Raw genomic sequence first — 24,394 nt, forward strand, 5'->3', positions numbered from 1 at the left:
GTATATCTTCATAGTCAATGTGTCTTCCCTTTTGAATAATAACCCCTTTCCTGGACTTGACTTCAAGTATTGGAGAATTTTGTCAACTGCTTGCATGTGTCTCTCTCTTGGATCATGCATAAATTGGCTCACTACACTCACAGCATAAGCAATGTTTGGTCTTGTGTGTGATAGATAAATCAATTTTCCTACCAATCTCTGATATTGGACCTTCTCTATAGGAGCACTTTCTTCACTTCCAATTCTGTGATTCTGTTCTATAGGAACTGTTGAGGTTCTACATCCCAACTTTCCTGTTTCTTTGAGGAGATCAAGTACATATTTCCTTTGGGAGATGAAAATTCCATTCTTGGAGTAGGCAACCTCTATTCCAAGAAAATATCTGAGTTTTTCTGGGTCTTTCATTTCAAACTGAGCTGCCAATTTATCTTTTAATGCCAATTTTTCTGTTTCATCATCTCCTGCAATAATCATATCATCCACATAGACAAGTAACAGTGAGTTTACCTGTAGAAGAGTACTTTATGAATAGAGTATGATCTCCTTGGCTTTGGTCATTAGGTACCTCCTGACCATCCAACCGATGGATACCTCCTAATATTTGGTAGGTCATTAGGTACCCCCCAAAGGAATCATTTTTACTTCAGACATCCCGTAGAACGAAACTAGGAGTCTCCGATTACCTTTTCTGAGACGACGACGGCGTGTGGGTCACACCGAGAAGAGGAGCAAAACCTTCAAACTCATATCTGCTCAAATATAAGCCAAACGAGTCGTCACCAACCCCTGGAACAGACTCAGGACGCTCCGGCAACCCTGTCTATGGCGACGGCGGCAAGAGGGTCTCGTCGGAGGTGGGCACGTGGGCTACATGCGCAGGCGACGGTGGAGGCGCATGGCGGCTCGTGACGGCTCCTCTCACGAAGTGACTTTCGACGTTGTGGTCGCCGGTGTTGGGCGCACCTTTCTGCCCTATCAACGACCCCAACCGGCGCTAGCGGCAGTGGTCGGACAGCGGTGGCGATGCGACTGTTGCAACAGAACAGAGCCCCAAGATCGGGAGCTCTGATACCAAGTTGAAAATAAGACTGATTTATTATTCTCAATCATGAAAAATACATTCTCATATCCTCTATTTGTAGTAATCTAATTCTCCTAAAAAAGGAAATAGGGAAACTAGGAAAACAAAATAAAATAAAAGATTATATATCTATTTCCTCTAATTAGGAAGATTCTAAAGATATTTTCTCTAATTACAACAGAAAGTTATAACCAAAAACTTGCAGAGCAATAAGAAAAAGTATGAAAAGGCAGCAGGGACGGGTTGTTGACAACAGCAGCATGGTTTATTATAGTGCTCCTATAATTTTCAGGAATTATGCAAAGAATAAATGCATTGCACTTATCAACACCACAATAAGACTTGCAATTTTACCAAAATAAAAGAAGATTAGGTACAGACATAGAGCAGAATTAGTTCTTAACTAATATTGTATGGCAACATCTAAAATATTGAAATAATTAGTTATTTAATCTAGTCCAATTTTAAGTTTAACAAAATTCTGTAAGCAATTGGGTTTTCATCTAACAAGTTTTACTTTCAACCAAAATTCCTTTATTTCTCATCCCTTTCAAAATTGTTTAAAAATTTGAAAATGGTTCACTAGAACATAATTGATGCTGAATTAGTTCAAAACTAAAAGTAATACAAAATTATTTATTTGAAATGACTTCAAATTTATCTTGATTCACTTAAACAAAAAGTTTCAGGTTATTTCCTGTTGGAAGTCTCACATCGACTAGAGATAAGACCAAATTATAATATATAAGTGGGGTGAAAAGCTCACCTTACAAGCCGGTTTTGTGGGGTTGAGTTAGGCTTAAAGCCCACTTCTTAACATGGTATCAGAGCTATGGTTAGAATCTATCCTAGCGAGATCTATGTGGACATTCTGTTCCACTCGCTATCGGACCACCCATTAAATTCTCCTCTCATGCTCGAGATATCTATACCTCGACGTGAAGGGGGTGTGTTAGAAGTCTCACATCGACTAGAGATAAGACCAAATTATAATATAGCGGGGTACAAAGCTCCCCTTACAAGACGGTTTTGAGGTTGAGTTAGGCTTAAAAACCGTTTTCTAACATTTCCCTATCGGTGAATGTATCAAATGATTGTAGAAAAGATTCATATTAGCTGCAGATCCTAATTAAACCTTCTAGGCGGTGTACAACCCAAGACCTAGAGTTACCAGGCCTTGGCCGAGAACCATCCTGTTCCAGAAAAACTTAGCCAATAGGTAACAAGTAATGAAAATAAACTAAATCATATAACCAAATGATTAAGGTATAAATATGATTTATCCCAATTTAACTATGGGCCAAGGTGACATTATTCACCATCATGGCCCAGACCCATTCAAAAAGTATAAATTTTTAATCACTTCATTTGAGTATTTAATTCTTGAAACTTCCATCTCTGATTATTGAATTGAGTATTGGGAAAATCTTATGCAGATATCCTCCATTCAGTTCTGAGGACAAGTGCTACAACGCATGGAGCACCCAAAGCAAAGCTTAAGACAAAGTACTTTTGAGCAAGTACAGGAGGTAATGTAATAAATTATTGCTTCAAAAGTTATGAACCTGATTTTCAGTTTAACAAACATGAACGAAATACAAAATGATGTTTAGGGGCTACATCAAAGTTACTTGAAATGTATGATCTATACCTGTACCAATGGAAGTAATGCTGCCGAAGCAGAAGGTTCTGAGTTGAGAGCTAGTTGCAAATATTTCACTGAATTTTTGGAATAGTCATTAGGCTGATCTATTTGCAAATACATGAACTCCTCCAAATTGCTCTCATCAGAAAAATGCAAGGGCAGCAACCACAAATCAATTCCCCCTATGTAAATGCACGAAAAGACATTATTGAAGTTACTAGTAAACCTGAGAGTAATCACTATCAAAACCAAGAAATGTTGAGCAATAAGCTCTGAAACCAATTTGAAAAACAATGGTACCAGAATATAACAAAAATAAAGAAAAGAAAGAGTAAAAGAACAAAGAAGACAAGAGACTGTTTATGTTACTCGCTAAATAATGAAACAATTATAGAAAACAGCATACCCAGGAATTTTGAGGAACCTGTTCCTCTCTCAACCAATGCACAAAAATCCCATACTATACTCCCTTATCCTTTATATATACCCTCATTACAGTTTGTCCTCATAAAAAGCTAACTCCAACTAACAAGCTGACTTAATAAGTGTCATTTAGTAAGTTACATAAGATACCCATCATTGTTTCTCTTATTTCTCCTATCAAACTCTTAGAATTTGGATTTGAGCCTAACTCAACTCCAAAAAACTAACTCATGGGGTAAGGGTTAACCCCACCATACTTTAATACACTAGTTTGATGATATCACCAATCAATGTTAAATTTCCAACTTATAAGGACTGCACATCTCAAGTGTGAAATTAGTAACTGATAAGTGCTGGGGAATCAACTAAACTTTTTATATCATATTGAACCATTTCTTTTGCAGATGTGGGCATAGGGATCTTGACTTTGCCTTGACTACTTGATACAGATCTACACCCGGAACAAACAAGAAAGGAGAATAGATTAATGAAATATGAAAGCTCTAAGATTATTCGCAAAAGACGAAAACACAGCAAGATAACCAATCTTACTGCCCAGAGCTAGGCTCCTCTAGAGTAACCAACAAGGTTCTCTGTTCAACCAGACAACAAAAGACCCCTCCGCTTCTCTCCACACCTGATACTAATAGCAGAAAACTATTCCTTCTTTCTCTCTCCTCTAACTAACCACTACTCTAACCAGACCACTTCATTACCCCTACTCTTCTTTCTCACATATACTCTTCCCCATCTTGAACCGTGCTTCACTTCATGGGCTAGAGGTTCGTTGGGCCCAATTACTCTTTGGGCAGGAACCTATCAATACCCTCCTTTTGAAAAACTGTCTTGTCCTCATGGCTTAAGCCTGGAAATTGACTTCTAAAGTAATCTCATACTCCCAAGTTGTCTCCTCTGCTGTTTTTCCCTTCCAATGAACCAACCACTGGTTAACTCGCTCCCCCCTCTTCATAATACTTTTGTAAGCTAATATTGATTCAGGCTCCATGACTTCCACATTTTCATCTTCTATCTCTGTTGGTAGTTAATCTACTGTTTTATGGTCAGCCACTGCCTTCTTAAGAAAGGAAACATGGAACACAGGATGTATCCTTGAAGAGGGTGGTAATTTCAAACGACAGGCAACTACTCCAATCTTCTCTAGGATCTCAAAAGGACTGTAGTACCTTGCACTTAGTTTGGGCCTGATTTTACTCATCAGAGTGTTGATGGTGTTGTTGAGCTTAAGGAAAACCATATCACCCACCTCAAAACTCCTCTTTGTATTCGTTCAATAGAGAATTGAAGTATATCGTACCTCCTTCCATGCACAACTAAGCAAGGTTCATTGTCACGACTTCATTGGTTCCTTGTACCGTAAAATAGATTTCAGCTCCAGATATCCAGCCTGCAGGATCTTCCCCACTAAACATTGGCAGTTCTATTTTTTTCACTGATTGACGAAACTCAATGAGCTCATCCCCTTCTAAGGATTTCAACCCAAATGAGGTCCTCCCATAATTCTTCATGCTTTTTGCATCTTTTGAACCAACAAAGCCCTTTCCATCCTCGTTTATACTTTTGATAAAGTTGCAAATCATAAGCTCCATCAATTTTGATTGATTATCCGCAGCTTCCTTCACCATTACTTCCAACGCATTTCGATTAAGAATTGTTTGAAGACGAATCTCCTCCATTACTGCTTTCATCTTCGTCAATTCTTCTTCGATGAGATCAACATGCGATTCCATTGCAACTTCATATGTTGGTTCCCCTTGTTTCTCTTTGTTCCCTTTCTTTCTTGGTGGCATTCACTGATCAATGACGGGTATCTGACATCTACACCCAGAACAAGCAACAGAAGACAATAGATGAATGAAATATATGGCAACAACTCTAATATTTATGTCCAAAAGAGGAAAATACAGCAAGATAACGAATCCTACTGCCCAGAGCTAGGCTTCTGTACAGTAACCAACAAGGTTCTCTATTCAACCAGACAACAAAAAAGCCCTCCCCTTCTCTCCACAACTGATACTAACAGAAAATATTCCTTCTCTCTCTCCTCTAACTGATCACTGTTCTAATAAGACCACGCCATTACCCTTTCTCACATATACCCTTTCCCATCTTGAACCATGCCTCACTTCATGGGTTAGAGGCTTGTTGGGCCCATTTACTCTTTGGGTCTTCTCACTACTAGTATTTTTCTGTTACCCATGAAAGCAAGTTTCCCTTACAAGTTTCTCACTTCATGGGTTAGAGGCTTGTTGGGCCCATTCCCTCCTTCTACATTTTGTTTCATATTTCCTCAAATCACTCTGCATTGGGCTTCTTGGATTTCTCCGGGAAATCTCTCTACTATATCATAACCACAGGAAGAGATATTCCTATAGGGAAGCCTAATGGAGGCCTATAGAGAGATATTCTTGGATTTAAGCTCTCTATCTCAAAATGATTAATCTAATGGAGGCCTATAGAGAGATTTTCCTATAGGGAAGCCAGTCTGAACTGAAAATATCTAAGTATTTAACACACACTTCTGAAAATTATAAACAGATTAGCATGGGATATTCAAAGGGAAATAAAATTGTCACCCACAACAATTTAGAGCTCTGATCCAGTGAAAGCATGCCAGTTGGATTATATCACACTCAAAACAGAAATGGATAAAAGAAAAAACATGAAAAGTCTCAGTGCCGAATCAGTGGCATTGTCTGAAGTTTCAAGTAGTCAGATGGAAACTCTACACCCTCATTTTCTTTATCTCCAACATAAACCATAGTAATAGGGGAGGGGTTGTTTAACAAGCTACTCTTAGGTTGCTGCAAACAAGTAATAATTGGCAAGATAAAAATTACAATCTAGCCTTATTAGGATCATGAGAAATTTTTAAACAATATTTTCAGTCCAAAAAGAAAAATTAAGTAGGAAAATCCATATAAAATCATATAAGCATATACACATTCTCATTCTGGTGTGCATGACAGAATATAGATATTCCACCTGTTCAGTGAAAAAAAAAAAAAAACTTACCAAGGCCGTGTAAGATATCTTGTGTAAGCCCTCCATTGTTAGAAAAAGGGTCTCCAAATCCGTTTTGCTCTTCAGAATTTAAGTAAAAACCTTCTGGCTGAAAGTTCTGATGTGTTTTTTCTCTTTTATTAGTACCAACCTCTATGTCTTCACTGAATACAACATCCCTAGATATATGCTTATCATTCATGATAGAGACATCTGAATCACGTTGACAATGGGACTCAGCCATGTGGGATTCAACTGAATTATACCGCTCTGACTGTCCAGTTTTATTGGTAAATGAGATCTCGATATGTGAGTTCTCTTGCATGTCAAAGTGGTCTGTGTTTCTCCACTGGAATTCTTTGGGGATAGAAGAATACCAAAGCTCATAGAATGTCAAACCCATCATCATCTTTAACACAGGATCAATATCAACTTTGTTTTGTTCAATACTGAAGGAGAAACCAAAAGACAAAAATAAATGGAAAAGAATAGAAAGAACAAGGGAATATAAAGAAAATAAATTAGAACCTGGTGACCCCCTTATAACACTATTTTTCAAACACTGACATGTTATTTAGTATTTTTGAAGTGGAAACCACCATTAATGAAGGTAAACTATTTGTGAATGGAAAGTTCATATTAGAAGCCATTTCATAATACACTTAGGTGCCAAAAGCATAACACAATAATTTGGTCTTGTTTGACTTAATTCACATATATTTGGGCGTGTATCTAGTACTTAACTATGCCGGTAGGGTACTTACTAGGCAACCTAACCTATGTATATTGAATAAGATAGCAGAAAATAAATGAAACTGTTAGGAACCTTGGTAAGAATCCTAACTTTCTCCCTTACTCGCACACTTCAGTCAACTCACAGCAAGAAATTGTAAAAGAAACAAATTGTATTCACATCAAAGAATCAAGAATACAATTGGGAAACCAGGAGCTTAACCTCCTTCACCAGGTCTGAACCGGTCTACACTCAAAGTAAAAACTCTCCAAAAGTCCCTTCTAACTATCCAAACAATCTATTTATACAGTTCCTCTACCTTCTATCCTAATCCCATTTCCCATTATACCCTTGTATCCCAAATACCCTATATCCTAACATTACATCCCCCTGCAGAACAACCTTGTCCTCAAGGTTGGAACCGGACAGCTCAATTTGATGGCTCCTCTTCATCAACCTGTTACCATATGAAGGGAACCCACTGGATGCTGCCCTCCCATTCAGGTCTGGAGGCTTGGGTGGCGGCAATTTCTCCTCCAATGGCTTCCATTCTTCTTGGATTTTATTAGCTTCCAACACTAGTCACCTCTTTTCCAGAATCACAAACCCTGAGGAAATGGTCTTCCATGTCTTTCAAAGCTCCAAAAAATTCTCTCCCCCTTCTCTCCCCTCCATTGATTCTTCCATCCACCTTTCCCTCCCCAGCCTTCATTCTAATTGTAAGACCGTTCGGCTCGGGCATCCTCTCCCCTTCGCATCTTGTAGTCCTAGACCTTTCGATGTCGACTATCCTCTTACGTTCGGCTCGGGCAATCCTCTCCCGTTAGGTTCTGGCCGTCCTTTCCCGTTCGGATCCAGCAGTCCTAGACCGTTCGGTTTCGACAGTTGTCTCACGTTCGATGCTGGGACGTATTCTTCGGTGGTTCCCGACTGTTCACTAGCCGCCACCCTTTCAAAGCTGGTACCCCCGTTCCGTTCTCCAAATCGCACCACCACTGCCCCCTTCAGACCTTCCCAAGAACGATCTTTGGCTTTCAACTTCCAGGCTCTGAACCAGTAGCCCGCGCTTCCCTCCATGCTAATGGATGTCCGGCACACCTTTTCTTCCTCCTTTACCCCCTGGGTCTCAAAAACTGTCTCCGCCCAAGCAATCCACCCCATCGCATCAAACCCTTAGAAAACGGGTAAATCTACTCTCCTCTCCCCGCTGGGTTGCACTTCATGGCGTTCATCCCCTCTCCCCCCTTCCTCTTCCTTTCGCCGGTCCCAATGTTGGTCGTCCTGGTTGTGGCCTCGACTACCCAACATCCTTATGATTTCTTGCAAATCTTGGCATATTGCAGTATAATCTTGGCGTATTGCAGCATAATCTTGGCATATTGCTGCATAGTCTGATCGTAGCTCCCCTGTCTGCGCCTTCATTCTATCAACCGAAATTTCCTTCACCCTCACACGATTCCGGCAGCATCTCGATCCGGCAGGTCGGACCACTTTGTTAGGAACCTTGGTAAGAATCCTAACTTTCTCCCTTACTCGCACACTTCAGTCAACTCACAGCAAGAAATTGTAAAAGAAACGAATTGTATTCACATCAAAGAATCAAGAATACAATTGGGAAACCAGGAGCTTAACCTCCTTCACCAGGAAATCTTGGCGTATTGCAGTATAATCTTGGCGTATTGTAGCATAATCTTGGCATATTGCTGCATAGTCTGATCGTAGCTCCCCTGTCTGCGCCTTCATTCTATCAACCGAAATTTCCTTCACCCTCACACGATTCCGGCGGCATCTCGATCCGGCAGGTCGGACCACTTTGTTAGGAACCTTGGTAAGAATCCTAACTTTCTCCCTTACTCGCACACTTCAGTCAACTCACAGCAAGAAATTGTAAAAAAAACGAATTGTATTCACATCAAAGAATCAAGAATACAATTGGGAAACCAGGAGCTTAACCTCCTTCACCAGGAAATCTTGGCGTATTGCAGTATAATCTTGGCGTATTGTAGCATAATCTTGGCATATTGCTGCATAGTCTGATCGCAGCTCCCCTGTCTACGCCTTCATTCTATCAACCGAAATTTCCTTCACCCTCACACGATTCTGGCGGCATCTCGATCCGGCAGGTCGGATCACTTTGTTAGGAACCTTGGTAAGAATCCTAACTTTCTCCCTTACTTGCACACTTTAGTCAACTCACAGCAAGAAATTGTAAAAAAAACGAATTGTATTCACATCAAAGAATCAAGAATACAATTGGGAAACCAGGAGCTTAACCTCCTTCACCAGGTCTGAACCGGTCTACACCCAAAGTAAAAACTCTCCAAAAGTCCCTTCTAACTATCCAAACAATCTATTTATACCGTTCCTCTACCTTCTATCCTAATCCCATTTCCCATTATACCCTTGTATCCCAAATACCCTATATCCTAACAGAAACAAATTGCAATTATAATTGCCAGAGTATTGAAACTGTTATATTCAAACAATGCATCACTTGGGCACTTCTTGAATGGTGAGAACTCTTAAAGCTAAGTGTCTATCTAGGACATCAGACAATTAAAGGTATCTTTAAAAGTCATCAATAGGAATAATCCATCCCCAAATTTCCAGGATGAGACCAATCCCAAATTCATCTTTGTCATTGGGGCAGTGTCAATCATTTCGAATATTGACTTTATGCAATTATGTTTGTTTTTCTACATTGATAAAACTTACCTACTTTAAATACTAGTAAACAAGGGCAATATTAAGCAGCATCATTCTTAATTAGCTTGGATTTTATAACAGGCAGTCAAGTACCAAGGTCTCTGGAGTAATAGAATTAAGATACTATTCCAAACTCTCAAGAGGAATTGAACACCAATGATAATTACCATTACAACCTTATCAACCATTATGAGAAATTTAGGTTTTATTGAAAAACATACAACCCTGGTAAAAATATAATGACAATGCCAGGCAACCAGCTCACCACATTATTTAGTAATGAGAAGTTATGAAATTATCCACTCTTGGCATCATAGTTCAACACATAATATTCTGCGAAGAGAAACACATTAAAAATAAAATTTCATACCATAAAGCAAGCTGGTATGCATCCCCTGCATTGCCTTGCATAAGACAGAAAAAAATGAACTCAAAGTGGACTGCGTATCTGCTCTGCTCCATAAACAAAATTCTACATTAAGAACTGAAGACGAAGCAAATCAAGCTTACAATTTGAATGCACAATCGATGTCTCAATTGCAAAATATAATTTATTTATGTCAGTGGAGAGTTTGATGAGATTGTTTGCAATGGAAATGGTAGAGCTTCCCACAATCAAGTTTAAACATAACATGGGAGCAAACATATTATCACAACCTGATTGCTATCATACAACTTGCACGTGAAAAAGTTAACAAGTTAATAATTTTAAAATTACTAAGCCGGTCAAATCTAAAAACTTAAAAGCCTATTTGGTTTGAGAAAACATTTCTGTTTTCATCATTAATAATGAAAATCAGTCACCTTATTATTCATTCAGTTTCCTGTTTTGAAATATTGTTTTCATAATTTCCTATACTAATCTTCAAAACAAGAAACAATGAGAAAACAAATTGAATTTTTTGCAAATATTAATGAAAATAGGGATGGAAACGTCAAACTTTTCCCCAAGCATGCCTCTACCTAGATAACTTCGAAAATGCAGCTTTAACACTGAACAAAGAAAATTCTGAAAAAAACTGGAATTAAATAATTGAGGACTGAGGCAAGGCTTTCGGAGAAACTAAGTTTAAAAATGATATGTTATGCCATATTATGTGAGGCAAAACTCAGTATGTAGTTAGTAATTAATAGTAGAAAAATTGTAACATTTAGCAAGTCAGGTATTCCCTGATTTCTTCAAATTAGTCCCAATTCCACCAAGGAAGAAAGGAAAAGGAAAAAGAAAGTATTATTTGTTGAGTACTTGATGGCTAGCTATAGACTCACAAGTCACTGCCACCAGGATCATTGTTTTTCCTTAGCTAGATCCCTCTCCCCTCTTTCAATTAGAGTTTTCAGAATACAACAGTTTCAGAACTTGCTATCGATTATTGAATCAGATAGCCTACCTCTCTCTTGTGAGTTACCATCAATAACAGTTTTATCAGGCTTAAATAATATGCTTTCTGTTTCACTAGGAAAAAAATTAAGGTCATAAATAACCTTTAGGTATTTCAAAACATGCTGTAAGTCAGAAACAGTTACTACCTAACAAAGCAAATTTATAAACATTTAACAATAAAGGTAACAACTATAAAGCGTGTAGTTGGGGAGTCTGAAACATACCTGTAAAGGCCAAGTCTTCATTGATCCAATTTTTTTCGACCAAATATCATAGAGATTCTTGATTCTTGTGGGATTAATAGAATTATTTTTCACACGATTAAGAAGCTCCATTAAAACCTAAACACAGATCAGCATACATGTCAGTGTTCAGAAACTAACTAGGATATCAAGAATAGAAGAAATTATAACAACAATATATAAAATCATATTAATCAAATAGGTAGCAATTATCATCAAACAAGTAAAAAAAAAATCAGCACTTGAAAAGCAAATAAAACTTGACACCACACCACATTCCCAATTCCACAAATAATAAGAGCAAGGGGGGGAGGGTACCCAAAATTTAAGACGATTTCTGAAGGGCGAGGTCTCATTAAGTGTGCCCTTTATATAGGCACTGAGAACACCACTGGCTTCGACCCAGTGATGCTGGTTGACGAGTCTGCGCAGCAGGTAGCGCAACCTCGTACGGTGTTCCTTCCTCAGAGGTTTGGGACCCAATCCCAAGACGTAGGAAGGCCTAGTAAGAGACAACAAGATTTTTTTTGCTAGCTTCTCTCCCGAACCCATTTGCCCTTCCTCGTCCACCATGAAACTCTTCCTCTTACGTTGCTTTGATTTCTTCGCCATGGAACCATCATTAATGGTCCCAGGTTCTGCGTCTGACAAATCAGTTTCCATTGATAACAAACTAGAGACACTTTGCATTATCCCAACACAAGCTTTGCTCGAAAAAATAGTCAACTGCTCTTCAATGTGTGATTCACAACTGATTTCTTTAATTAGAGGCCATCAAATTTTGGTAGGGTTTAAGCACTTTGATAATGGGTATTTGTTGGTCGTGCTGGGCGCGTTCTTGGTGGACTGGTATTGCTGAGGTGTCGGTGGTGTATGGTGGTGGTGGTGCCGGTGCTTTGTCGGTGGGCGGTGCTGTGGCTGGATGCGTTCTTGGTTTTTCGTTCTCCTTCACATCAAAGCTGCACAGCCAGAGTAAGTTCATATGCATAGTAATGGACTTTATGCAAAAGGACTAGTATAAATAAATATAAATATATTTTTACAATTATTTTAATTTAGATAGGAATTAATTTTATGGAAATCTATAATTAACATTTTATTCAACAGTAATTACATCCATTAAAACATTTCATTCAATTAATCACACATTTTTATTCAATTATTGTTTTAACTAATCACTCTAAATTTTATTTAACTAATAATAATAGTAATAATAGTTATTTCCACTTTAAATCATTTTTTTATAATTTAATATCTAATTAAAATTATTTCAACGATCACATTAGATATATATATATATATATATATATATATATATATATACATATTCTTCCAAAATACCTAATCATCAACACTCAACGTCGATAATAGCAAATACAATGTTTTAAGGCAAAGACCAGACGTACACAAAATCTTTCATTCCAGATCTTTATCTAATAACTGTAACCAAACTATGTATTCAAACCAGCATATGACATCAGTGAGTTATATTCGGCAGTAATTTCCATCCATTTAGTCAATTTAAGATCATTACAACCTGTACCCTGTAATCAGCGTAAGATGACCAACAAAGTATGCACAATTATGCATTCTAGATACTAAACAGTCAGCTAGTATAATTATATACACATAGGCCAGGTTTTAAATTTTTCTCTTTACCTATTCAAACTTTCAACCAATTAATCCCCTTGACCGAGTTAACGAATTGAGTCTGAGTAGGTACTTTAAACTAACCTAATTAGTCTAATATCAGTAACTACAATTTAGCGATTGCTATGATCCTAATACCCATGATTACTATTAGTTCCTTTTTATATTATCAGACACCCATGCAAAGATACTTCACCATAGCTCAAAATATGCAGGGTAACTTAGCTATACATATACATTGCATAAAAAAATTCACGAAGGTTTAATGTTCATTACAATTATTCTAGTACGTGAATTACTTAATCTGTCAAACTTGAAATAATCCTAGAATTGGTCCATATACGTTACCAGCAGTTTCACAGAAATTCCCTTTGTCCATATATAAGCTTGCATACCTCATTGTAACAGAACATAACCTAAAAATTACGTTCTCAATAGCCCAATTTCAATGCCCAGTCAATAACCAATGCAATCACCACCTGACTCAAAGCACCTAACAGGAATATAACATTATAAGGCTTGAATTAAACAAATAACATACTCAATTATATTACAGTACCTCATCACGAACATTAATTCACTTTTAAGGTTTATCTAAAGGAAGGCCTAAGCATTGTAGATACCACTCACCGAACCACAAATTTCACTCAAACATTCAAAGGAAACCAATCATATGTTCAGGACCTTTCTTTGTTAATTATAGATTATGCTATGCACTTTAGTGCACTCAGATGGAGCCTACCCTCTAGGACTTGTTCACTTCAACCACGTAACCATGTGACTAAAATAGTATTTTGATGCTGTTGAAGTATAATGTCATTATTTTATTATTAATACTTATGTTAGGGGCTTCCCGCATTTTTATCTTTCAGAACTACTGTCTTCTATAAATACAGTAGTAAAGTGTATCAGTTTTCTTTAATCAAAATATAAGACTCTTCATCTTCTCTGAACTTCAAGTTGGTATCAAGAGCCAGACTCTTTGTCTTCTTCGTCTATAATCGTCTCACTGTCATTTCCACCGTTCGCTCCGCTGTCCGCCGCCGCCGCCCAAAGTCGCTTTCTCCGACGAAGTCAAGGGTTAGGTGCGCCTTGAGAAGCGCAACCCAACCCTGGTGGTCCTGTCCTTTGAAGCCTCCGCACCAGCCGCCACACGCCGCTTCTTTCCGGCCAGTCTGTTGTCGCCGCCGAACGTCGTTTTCTCCGGCGAAGTCAAGGGTTAGGTGTGCCTTGAGAAGCGCAACCCAACCCTAGTGGTCCCGTCCTCCGAAGTCTCCGCACCAACCGCCACGCACCGCTTCTTTCTGACCAGTCTCGGCCGCGTGTTTTGCATGCGCCGCCTTCCCGGTGTCGTTGTTTCACCGCATCACTGCAGATCATCTCGCCGAGGCTTCTTGAGTGTGTTTTGGTTCCTGTTTCTCCGTTTAGTTGGCTTGGGCTCATACCTAGGGTCTTCTTCCTCACGTTTTTGAAACCCTAAGTCCCATCTCTTCTCTAAGTTTAAAATGGCTTCTTCTACTGGAAGTAATTCCTCTTTATCTGCTACCCTTATCATTACATCTGCAAAACTGAATTGGAAAAATTATTTGTCATGGTCCTCAGTTGTGGAATTTTGGTTTCTTGGTCAAGGATACCATAATCACCTTGAACAAGATATTTCTATGGTCCCAGACGAAGAAAAATCTCAGTGGCAGAAATTAGACTTTCAGTTATGTGCTGTTTTGTGGCAATCAGTTGAGCAAGAGGTTTTAGATATCTTGAGACCCTATAAGACATGCTCCTCTTTTTGGAAAATGGCCCAAGATATTTTTGCTAATGATGTTCAACGTCTTTTTGATGCAACCCAAAGAGAAACTTCTCTCAAACAAGTCAACCATGATATGGTTTCCCATGTAGCAAAAGCTCGGGCTGCGATAGAAGAGTTAAAGAACTTCTTTGTAGCTGATTCATTAGAAAATCTCAACAAAAAGCTTGACAAGTTTTACATGGTCCTAATTTTGAAAAGTTTACACTCTGATTTTGATCATGTACGTGATCAAGTTTTAGCTGGTGATCAAATCCCGTCGATGGATGGCTTAGTTACTCGACTCCTTCGGGTACCTACATTGGTAAAGCAAGAGAATTTAAGTGATGCTATTGAAACATCAGCAATGGTGACACCGCGAGGAAGAGGAGGAGGTAGGAGCAATCGAGGAGGACATGGTGGTCGAAGTGGACGTCCTCAATGCTCATATTGTAAGAGAATGGGTCATACCCAAGATAAATGTTATTCCTTGCATGGCTTTCCAGACAAAGCTGCTCATGTGTCTAAATCTGATAATTCAAAATCTAGAATTTCTGATGAAGAGTACCTAGAGTTTTTGAGGTACAAGTCTAAAAAATCTTCTAATCTTGGCCAATCCTCCTCAATGCCAAATGTGTCAACTGCCTGCATCTCTCAATCTGTGGAAGGTCATAGTTCATGGATTCTTGACTCAGGTGCCTCAGATCATATCTCTGGTAACATCCCTTCATTTTCTTTCATGTCCTCTCCGAAAACTCCTTATTTCATTACTGTTGCTAATGGATCCAAAGTTGCATCTCAGGGAATTGGCAAAGTTTCCCTATCTCTTTCACTAAAACTGAATTCTGTTTTGTATATTCCTCATTGTCCTAACAATTTAATCTCTTTGAGTCGATTGACTCGTTCTTTAAATTGTTCTGTAACCTTTTCTACTAATTCCTTTGTTATACAGGAACATGGTACGGGTCGTCTAATTGGAGAAGGACATGAGTCACTAGGACTTTATTTCTTAAAACCTAACTCCTCAGTTTCCTGTTTTGAAACTTCATCCCCAAAACTTTTGCATGATCGGTTGGGCCACCCAAGCTTATCCAAGTGGAAGATGATGGTTCCAAGTCTCAAACAGATTCAAGTCTTAGATTGTGAGTCTTGCTAGTTAGGAAAACATGTTAGATCTTCCTATCCTAAAAAGTCTGAGACGCGATGTAATTTTGCCTTTTCAACTATTCACTCTGATATTTGGGGACCAAGTCGTGTTACTTCTTTTGGTTTTAATTATTTTGTAATCTTCATTGATGAATTTTCTCGATGTACTTGGGTTTATTTAATGAAAGAGAGATCTGAACTTTTGGCAATATTTGTGTCTTTTTTTAATGAAATTAAGAACCAATTTGGGAAAACAATTAAAATCCTCAGAAGTGATAATGCTAAGGAATACTTTTCTGCAGCATTTTCTTCATTCTTATCTTCCCAAGGAATTTTACACCAGTCAACATGTCCCCACACTCCACAACAAAATGGCATTGCAGAGAGAAAGAATAGACATCTCATTGAAACTACACGCTTCCTGATGTTGAATACTAATGTTCCTGTTCATCATTGGGGTGATCCAGTTCTTACTGCCTGTTTTCTGATCAATTGGATGCCTTCTTTCTCTCTTGAGAATAAAGTCCCTCACTCTATCATTTTTCCAAATGACCCTCTTTACCATGTCTCTCCTCGTATATTTGGGTGTACTTGTTTTGTTCATAATGTTTCTCCAGATCTTGATAAACTCTCTGCAAAAGCTATTAAGTGTGTCTTTTTGGGATACTCTCGCCTTCAAAAAGGGTATAAATGTTATTCTCCCTTAACCAAGGGGTATTATATGTCTGTTGATGTCACATTCTTTGAAGATACACCTTTTTTCTTGTCCTCCATGGAGGACCGTTCATTTGTTCAACAAATGTTTCTTCTACCATCATGTGATCCCTTGGTTACTCCTGCTTCTTTACCTCAAACTCAAAATGCAAATGACATTGTTCCTCCACCTCTTCTCACATATCAGCGTCGGACACAATCTCAAACTCCAAACACTGAAGATCCTTGAGACTCAGATCCTCCTTCATCAGATTCCCAAACCATGGATCCTTCATCCTCTTCACCCTCTCTTGACTCAGATAATAATTGGCCTATTGCCCTTCGGAAAGGTATTCGCTCTACTCGTAATCCTTATCCTGTTTATAATTTTTTAAGTTATCATCGTTTGTCTCCTCCATATTTCTCCTTTGTTTCTTCCTTATCTTCCATTAAGGTTCCTAATAATAATGTTCATGAGGCACTTGGTCATCCTGGACGGCGACAAGCCATGATTGATGAAACGTAGGCACTTGAACACAATGGCACTTGGGACCTTGTTCCTCTTCCTCTTTCTAAGAAGCCTGTTGGTTGTAGATGGGTCTATGCTATTAAGGTTGGTCCTACTGGTGTAATCGATCGTCTCAAAGCTCGTCTAGTAGCTAAGGGATATACTCAAGTCTATGGCCTCGACTATTGTGATACCTTTTCTCCTGTGTCTAAAACCAGTACTATCCGTATTTTGCATGCTATGGCTGCCATTCGTCATTGGCCCCTTTACCAGTTGGACATTAAAAATGCCTTTCTTCATGGTGATCTAGAAGAAGAGATATACATGGAGCAACCTCCTAGTTTGTTGCTCAGGGGGAGTCTGGGTTAGTTTGTAAATTACATCGTTCCCTCTATGGTTTGAAGCAATCACCTCGAGCTTGGTTTGGTAAATTTAGTCGGGTTGTGCAAAATTTTGGATTGAAACGATGTGAGGCGGATCATTCAGTATTTTATAGTCACTCTTCTCCTGATAAATGTGTTTATCTTATGGTTTATGTTGATGATATTGTCATTACAGGAAATGACGTCACTGGAATTGCTCAATTAAAGAATCATTTGGTCAACCACTTTCAAACCAAATATCTAGGTCGGCTAAAATATTTCCTTGGTATTGAAGTGGCACAATCAAAGGAAGGTGTCATCATTTCACAAAGAAAATATGCTCTTGATATTTTGGAGGAAACAGGCCTAACAAATTGCAAGCCCATTGATAGTCCTATGGACTCAAATCAAAAGTTAATGAAAGACCAAGGTGAACTTTTCTCAGACTCAGAGAGATATAGAAGGCTTGTTGGAAAACTCATCTATATTACCATAACAAGACCTGATCTTTCTTATCCAGTGGGAGTTGTGAGTCAATTTATGCAAAATCCACATGTTGATCATTAGAATGCAGTGATTCGCATTCTCAGATATGTAAAAAGGAACCCAGGACAGGGATTGTTGTATGACGACAAGGGAAGCACTCGTGTTGAGGGATATTGTGATGCAGATTGGGCTGGTTGTCCAATTGACAGAAGATCTACCTCAGGATATTGTGTTTTACTTGGAGGGAACCTTGTATCTTGGAAAAGTAAGAAACAAAGTGTTGTTGCTTGATCTAGTGTTGAAGCTGAGTATCGATCTATGGCTCTAACTACATGTGAACTTGTGTGGATTACACAACTCCTTCAAGAGTTGAAGTTTTGTGAAAATGAGCAGATGAAGTTGTACTGTGACAATCAAGCCGCCCTTCACATTGCCTCCAATCCAGTGTTTCATGAAAGAACAAAACACTTGAGATAAAAGAATGTTCTCTTGAGGGCTTAAACACCTCTACACTTACATTTTATAGGAAACAAAGTAACTAACCACACTCCTTTCCAACTCACTCTTAGTTGGAACACTCCTTTCCACCTCACTCTTAGTTGGAACACACTTGAACACAACTCATACACAATAACCAATAATTCTAACACTCCCCCTCAAGCTGGAGCATACAGATTGTATGTACCAAGCTTGGAACAAATAAACTCGATCCGAGGTCCCCTTAATGACTTAGTCAACACATCTGCAAGTTGGTCATTTGATCCAACAAACTCGGTACATATTTCTTTTGACAATAACTTTTCCCGAACAAAATGACAATCAATTTCTATATGCTTAGTCCTCTCGTGAAACACTGGATTTGATGCAATGTGAAGAGCAGCTTGGTTATCACAATACATCTTCATACTCTGGATGTCACAGAAGCTAAGCTCTTAGAGGAACTGTTTCACCCATATAAGTTCACATGTTAGTGATGTCATTGCCCTATATTCAGCTTCCGCTGTTGATCGAGCCACTACATTTTGTTTCTTACTTTTCCATGAGATAATGTTTCCTCCAAGGAAGACACAATATCCAGTAGTAGATCGTCTATCAATAAGAGAACCTGCCCAATCGGCATCACAATATCCTGATACCTGAAGGCTTCCTTTTTCTTCATATAACAGCCCTTGCCCGGGAGCCTTTTTCAAATACCTTAGAATGCAAATGATAGCATTCCAATGGCCAACACATGGAGCTTGCATGAACTGACTAACCACCCCAACAGCAAAAGATAGATCTGGCCTTGTAATAGTGAGATAGATTAGTTTTCCAACTAGCCTCCTATATCTCTCCGAGTCAGAGAATAACTCACCTTCTTCTGTTGTTAATTTTTGATTTGGGTCCATGGGACTCTCAACCGGTCTACAATCAATCATGTCTGTTTCTTGCAAAATATCCAGAGCATACTTTCTTTGGGAGATTACAACTCCATCTTTTGACTGAGCTACTTCAATGCCTAAGAAGTATTTGAAGCTTCCAAGATCCTTGGTTTGGAAATGTCTACACAAGTACTCCTTCAATTGAGATATTCCAGCAGTATCATTCCCTGTAATAACGATATCATCAACATATACAATTAAGTAAACACATTTCCTGAGAGACGAGTGATAATAAAAGACTGAATGATCTGCTTCACTACGTTTTAGCCCAAATTTCTGAACAATTGAGCTGAATTTTCCAAACCAAGCACGTGGTGATTGCTTGAGCCCATATAGAGATCGGTGCAATTTGCAAACCATACCAGACTCCCCCTAAGCAACAAACCCAGGAGGTTGCTCCATATAAACTTCCTCCTCAAGATCACCATGGAGAAAGGCATTCTTGATATCCAATTGATGAAGTGGCCAATGACGAATTGCTGCCATTACAAAGAACAGACAAATGGTAGTCATCTTGGCCACGGGAGAAAATGTGTCACAATAATCAAGGCCATACACCTGAGTGTACCCTTTTGCAACTAGCCGGGTTTTGAGTCGATCAATGTCACCATTAGGGCCAACTTTAATTACAAAGACCCATCGACAACCAACAGCCTTTTTGCCCGGGGGAAGTGGCACAAGCTCCCAAGTATTACTGTGGTCAAGAGACTGCATTTCAGCAATCATGACTTGTCGCCATCCAGGATGATCAAGTGCTTCTTTCACATTTTTGGGTATAACTATAGAGGACAGTGAGGATACAAGGGAATAAAAGGAGGGCGACAATCTGTGATAGCTAAGAAAATTATAAATGGGATGAGGGTTTCAAGTGGAACGAGTACCTTTTCTGAGAGCAATGGGCCAACTAAAATCATCTTCACTAGGAGGCGTGGCAGGAGGCGATGAGGGAGAAGGATCTGAAGGAGGAAATCCACCATTTTCTAGAAGAGGACTACCCATCGGGGTACTGTGTCGGAAGATATCAATATGTGAAGAGGAAGGTTCGGGAGGACCTTGAGCATGACTTGGATTGACATTGACATTAGAGATATTGGACTCAACTACCGGAAGAGGAAGGACCTGTTGAAGGATATGGACATCTTGAATAGATGGAGAGAAGAAAGGTGTCTGTTCAAAGAATGTAACATTGGCAGACATGTAGTACTTCTTGGTTTCAGGAGAGTAACACCGGTACCCTTTTTGAAGCCGAGAATAGCCCAAAAAGACACATTTGATCGCACGAACAAAGAGCTTGTCTAGCTCCGGAGACATGTCGTGAACAAAACATACACAATCAAAAACCTGAGGAGGGGTGTGAAAGAGAGGATCATTGGGAAAGAGAATGGAGAAAGGGACTTTATTATTGAGAGGAGGAGGGCATCCTATTAATAAGAAAACAGGCGGTTAAGATGGCATCCCCAGTGATGGACAGCTATATGGGCACCAAGCAAAAGGGTACGAGCAGTTTCAACTAAGTGTCTATTTTTTCTTTCGGCTATACCATTTTGCTGGGGTTTATGAGGACAAGTGGACTAATGCAAAATACCATGGGAGCTAAGGATTGCAGAAAAATTGGATGAGAAATACTCTTTTGCATTATCACTTCTTAAGATTTTAATCACTTGACCAAATTGGTTCTTGATTTCATTCAAAAAGGATGTGAAGATGGGTAACAATTCAGAGCGATCTTTCATTAGATAAATCCAAGTACATCTAGAATACTCATCAATAAAGGTAACAAAGTACCTAAAACCAAAAGAAGAGACGCGACTAGGTCCCCAAACATCAAAATGAATAATAGAGAAACTAGAATTACTCATTGATTGAGACTTTTTAGGAAAGACAGATCTAACATGTTTTCCTAGTTGACAAGACTCACATTCTAAAGTCTGAAGACCACTAAGTTCAGGACACATTGTTTTTTAACTTTGACAAGTGAGGGTGGCCAAATCGGTCATGTAACACTTTAGGGGGAAGAGCTGCAACACAGGATACCCGTGAACAAGATCCAAAATGGTATAAACCTCCAGCTTCATATTCTTCTCCAATCTGTCTCCCCGAGCCACGCTCCTGTATAACAAAAGATTTTGAATTGAAAGTTATTGAACAATGTAACATTTTGGTTAACTGACTTAAGGAAATTAAATTGAATGGACAATTAGGGACAAAAAGAACAGATTTCAGAGTTAAAGAGGGAGACAGGGAGACTTGACCGACTCCCTTTGAACAAGTTTTTGAGCCATTTGCAAGAGTAATAAAATGGGGTTTTTCTTGGAGGGAAAGGGTTGAGAACAATGAGGTATTACCTGAGATTAAGGCACTGGAACACGAAGAAGACGTGTGGTCAAGGCTTCCAAGGAAGGGACCTCATGACTTGTCAGAAGTTGATCTCTGATATGATTCAAATCAGGGTGTAAAGCACGGAGGATCATCACCATATATTACTTGTCAAGCTTCTTCTTGATGTCTTCCGAAGATTCCACTTCCAAGAACATTCTCAACTCTTCCACAACTGCTTGGGCTTCAGTCATGAAGGAGACCATATCATGGTCTGTCATTTTGAGACATGCAAGCTTGTTTGCTGTATTATAGAGACGTTGAATATCATTAGCATAAATGCTTTGAGCTTTCTTCCAAAAAGAGTGACATGTTTTGAAGGCTCTAAGAGATATCAAAAGTCGGGGTTCCACAGATTGCCACAATAGGGCACACAATTGGAAATATGTTTGTTTCCATTGTTCAGCTTTTTCAGAAGGTACTTGGCTTGCATCCTGCTCAAGGTGGTCATAATGTCCTTGACCAAGAAACCACATTTCCACGGCAGCAGACCAAGAGAGGTAATTCTTTCCGTTTAGCTTTTCAGAAGTAATTGAGGGACTTCCAAAGAAAGAAAGAACACTTCCAGACACCATTGTTGATAAAAATAGGAGAGGAACCAAAAAGGAGCCAGAAAACCAAGAGGAACTAGAAAATCCTAGGGGTTTCTTAGGGTTTTCTTCAAGGGGAGCTTCTGGACCTCACTAAAGCAGGGTTTTGAGGGGCAGAGCAGAGAGAAGAGGTCCAGGCGACGGCTATGAAGGTGTCGCGGTGACTTTCCGGTGGCCAGAGGGCGGCGCGTGAGCTACACACGCCTGTTCGCAGCGCACAAAGAAGCGGCGCGTGGCGGAACGTGGGGAAGAATCAGACGACAGCACCGGTGGGGTTGGTCGTCGCGTGAAGAGGCGAACCAGATCCAGTGGTCGCCGGACGAAACAGTGACGGCGAACGGCGGCGGACAGATGCAAGATGGCAGAGACAATAAGTTGAAGAGCTTCAAACTGTAGTTCACAGCTGCAGACAGTGGCAAGACAATCGCGGACGGCAACAATGGGCACCGGACAGATGCAAACAGCAATGACAATGCTAGTGGACCACTTTAGGACAGAAACCAGAGCAGGATGAACCTGCTCTGATACCAACTTGAGATAAAAATATGTTCTCTTGAGGACTTAAACACCTCTACACTTACATTTATAGGAAACAAAGTAACTAACCACACTCCTTTCCAACTCACTCTTAGTTGGAACACTCCTTTCCACCTCACTCTTAGTTGGAACACACTTGAACACAACTCATACACACATAACTCATACACAATAACCAATAACTCTAACAAAAACACATAGAGATTGATTGTCATTTTATCAGAGAGAAGTTATTGTCAGAGGATCTTGTTACTGAGTTTATCAACTCTAATGAACAACTCGCAGACATTCTGACCAAATCTCTAAGGGGGCCTAGAATTCAATTTATATGTTCCAAGCTTGGTGCATATGATCTATATGCTCCAGCTTGAGGGGGAGTGTTGAAGTATAATGTCATTATTTTATTATTAATACTTATGTTAGGGGCTTCCCGCGTTTTTATCTTTCAGAACTACTGTCTTCTATAAATACAGTAGTAAAGTGTATCAGTTTTCTTTAATCAAAATATAAGACTCTTCATCTTCTCTGAACTTCAAGTTCAGGACCTTTCTTTGTTAATTATAGATTATGTTATGCACTTTAGTGCACTCAGATGGAGCCTACCCACTAGGACTTGTTCACTTCAACCACGTACCCATGTGACTAAAATAGTATTTTGATGCAAAGCAGAACAACACCAAACTCCAAACCATTCTCGTTAAAACAAAATACATTAAACATATAAGATCAACATTATTTCTAACCAAAAGTCACACTAGCAACCAACAACGTTAATCTCCAAGGCAAAAGAACTCCAACCAACTTGGACTTAAAAACAACTCAATCTAGCTATGCAAAGAGGCACATAACGTACAAATTATCCCTCACTTCAATCATATAATTAAAACCACCTTTAATTTAATAAAATTGACACACATAAACCAGGGTTATGTTCTGCAGCATGCTCAGACCATTCAACCATTGAACTATATATAAAAAAAAAAAAAAACAAGGCAACGTCAATAATACCCATCAGACCCTGTCGTTAAATCCTATATTCTAGACAACACTAAAGTGTTCATTTAATCTAGACTTATAACCATATAGCAACGTTAGTGACTATCATATTACAAGAGGTATCAGTGCAGCAGGGCATTAGTGTCATGCAAAAAGAACAGCTTACATAAATAACATTTTCAGTTCTCAAGTTATTCTGCCAGGCTTAATTCACATTCTCTCAACCACATTTCATCAGCTGAACATGTATATCATATGAGGGCAATATCATATCCAGGAATTATTAGGCAAATAGAAAGTACACAAATTAATCAGATATCCAAAAAGATAAGCAATCCAAATACAAGTCTGAAATAATGTAATCACTTGTACCTAGCAACAAAATTGCACGCTTTACCCATTCCAATGTGTTTTTAATTCAACTTTTACTCCTAATTAAACCAACCCTCATGCTTTCATACTTTATGACAGTAGAGTAATAATTCTAAAAAAAATTACAGTCCATTCATTTACAAGGTATGTCACCAGTAATAGTCTTGCTTTTATTTATTAACTAACTACTTATTATTTATGCAAGGTGGGGACACTAAAAGAATGAAATTAAGAAGAAA

General features: G+C 38.9%; 1 protein-coding gene across 2 annotated transcripts in view; it reads right to left on the bottom strand.

Moving 5' to 3' along the window:
- LOC108333857 (uncharacterized) overlaps nucleotides 1-24,394 on the bottom strand; it is a 37,919-nt gene that overhangs the window by 12,130 nt on the left and 1,395 nt on the right. For both annotated transcript variants that reach the window (XM_017569318.2, XM_052871155.1), the window contains exons 2-6: nucleotides 11,554-12,194; nucleotides 11,218-11,334; nucleotides 9,980-10,062; nucleotides 6,183-6,619; nucleotides 2,733-2,908 (exon numbers count right to left, since the gene is read on the bottom strand). In XM_017569318.2, the coding sequence (XP_017424807.2) occupies nucleotides 2,733-2,908; nucleotides 6,183-6,619; nucleotides 9,980-10,062; nucleotides 11,218-11,334; nucleotides 11,554-11,925 (1,185 nt within the window). In that variant the 5' untranslated portion in view covers nucleotides 11,926-12,194. The remainder of the gene's footprint in view (nucleotides 1-2,732; nucleotides 2,909-6,182; nucleotides 6,620-9,979; nucleotides 10,063-11,217; nucleotides 11,335-11,553; nucleotides 12,195-24,394) is intronic.

This window comes from Vigna angularis, chromosome 11, assembly GCF_016808095.1.
Source record: "Vigna angularis cultivar LongXiaoDou No.4 chromosome 11, ASM1680809v1, whole genome shotgun sequence".
NCBI lineage: Eukaryota > Viridiplantae > Streptophyta > Magnoliopsida > Fabales > Fabaceae > Vigna > Vigna angularis.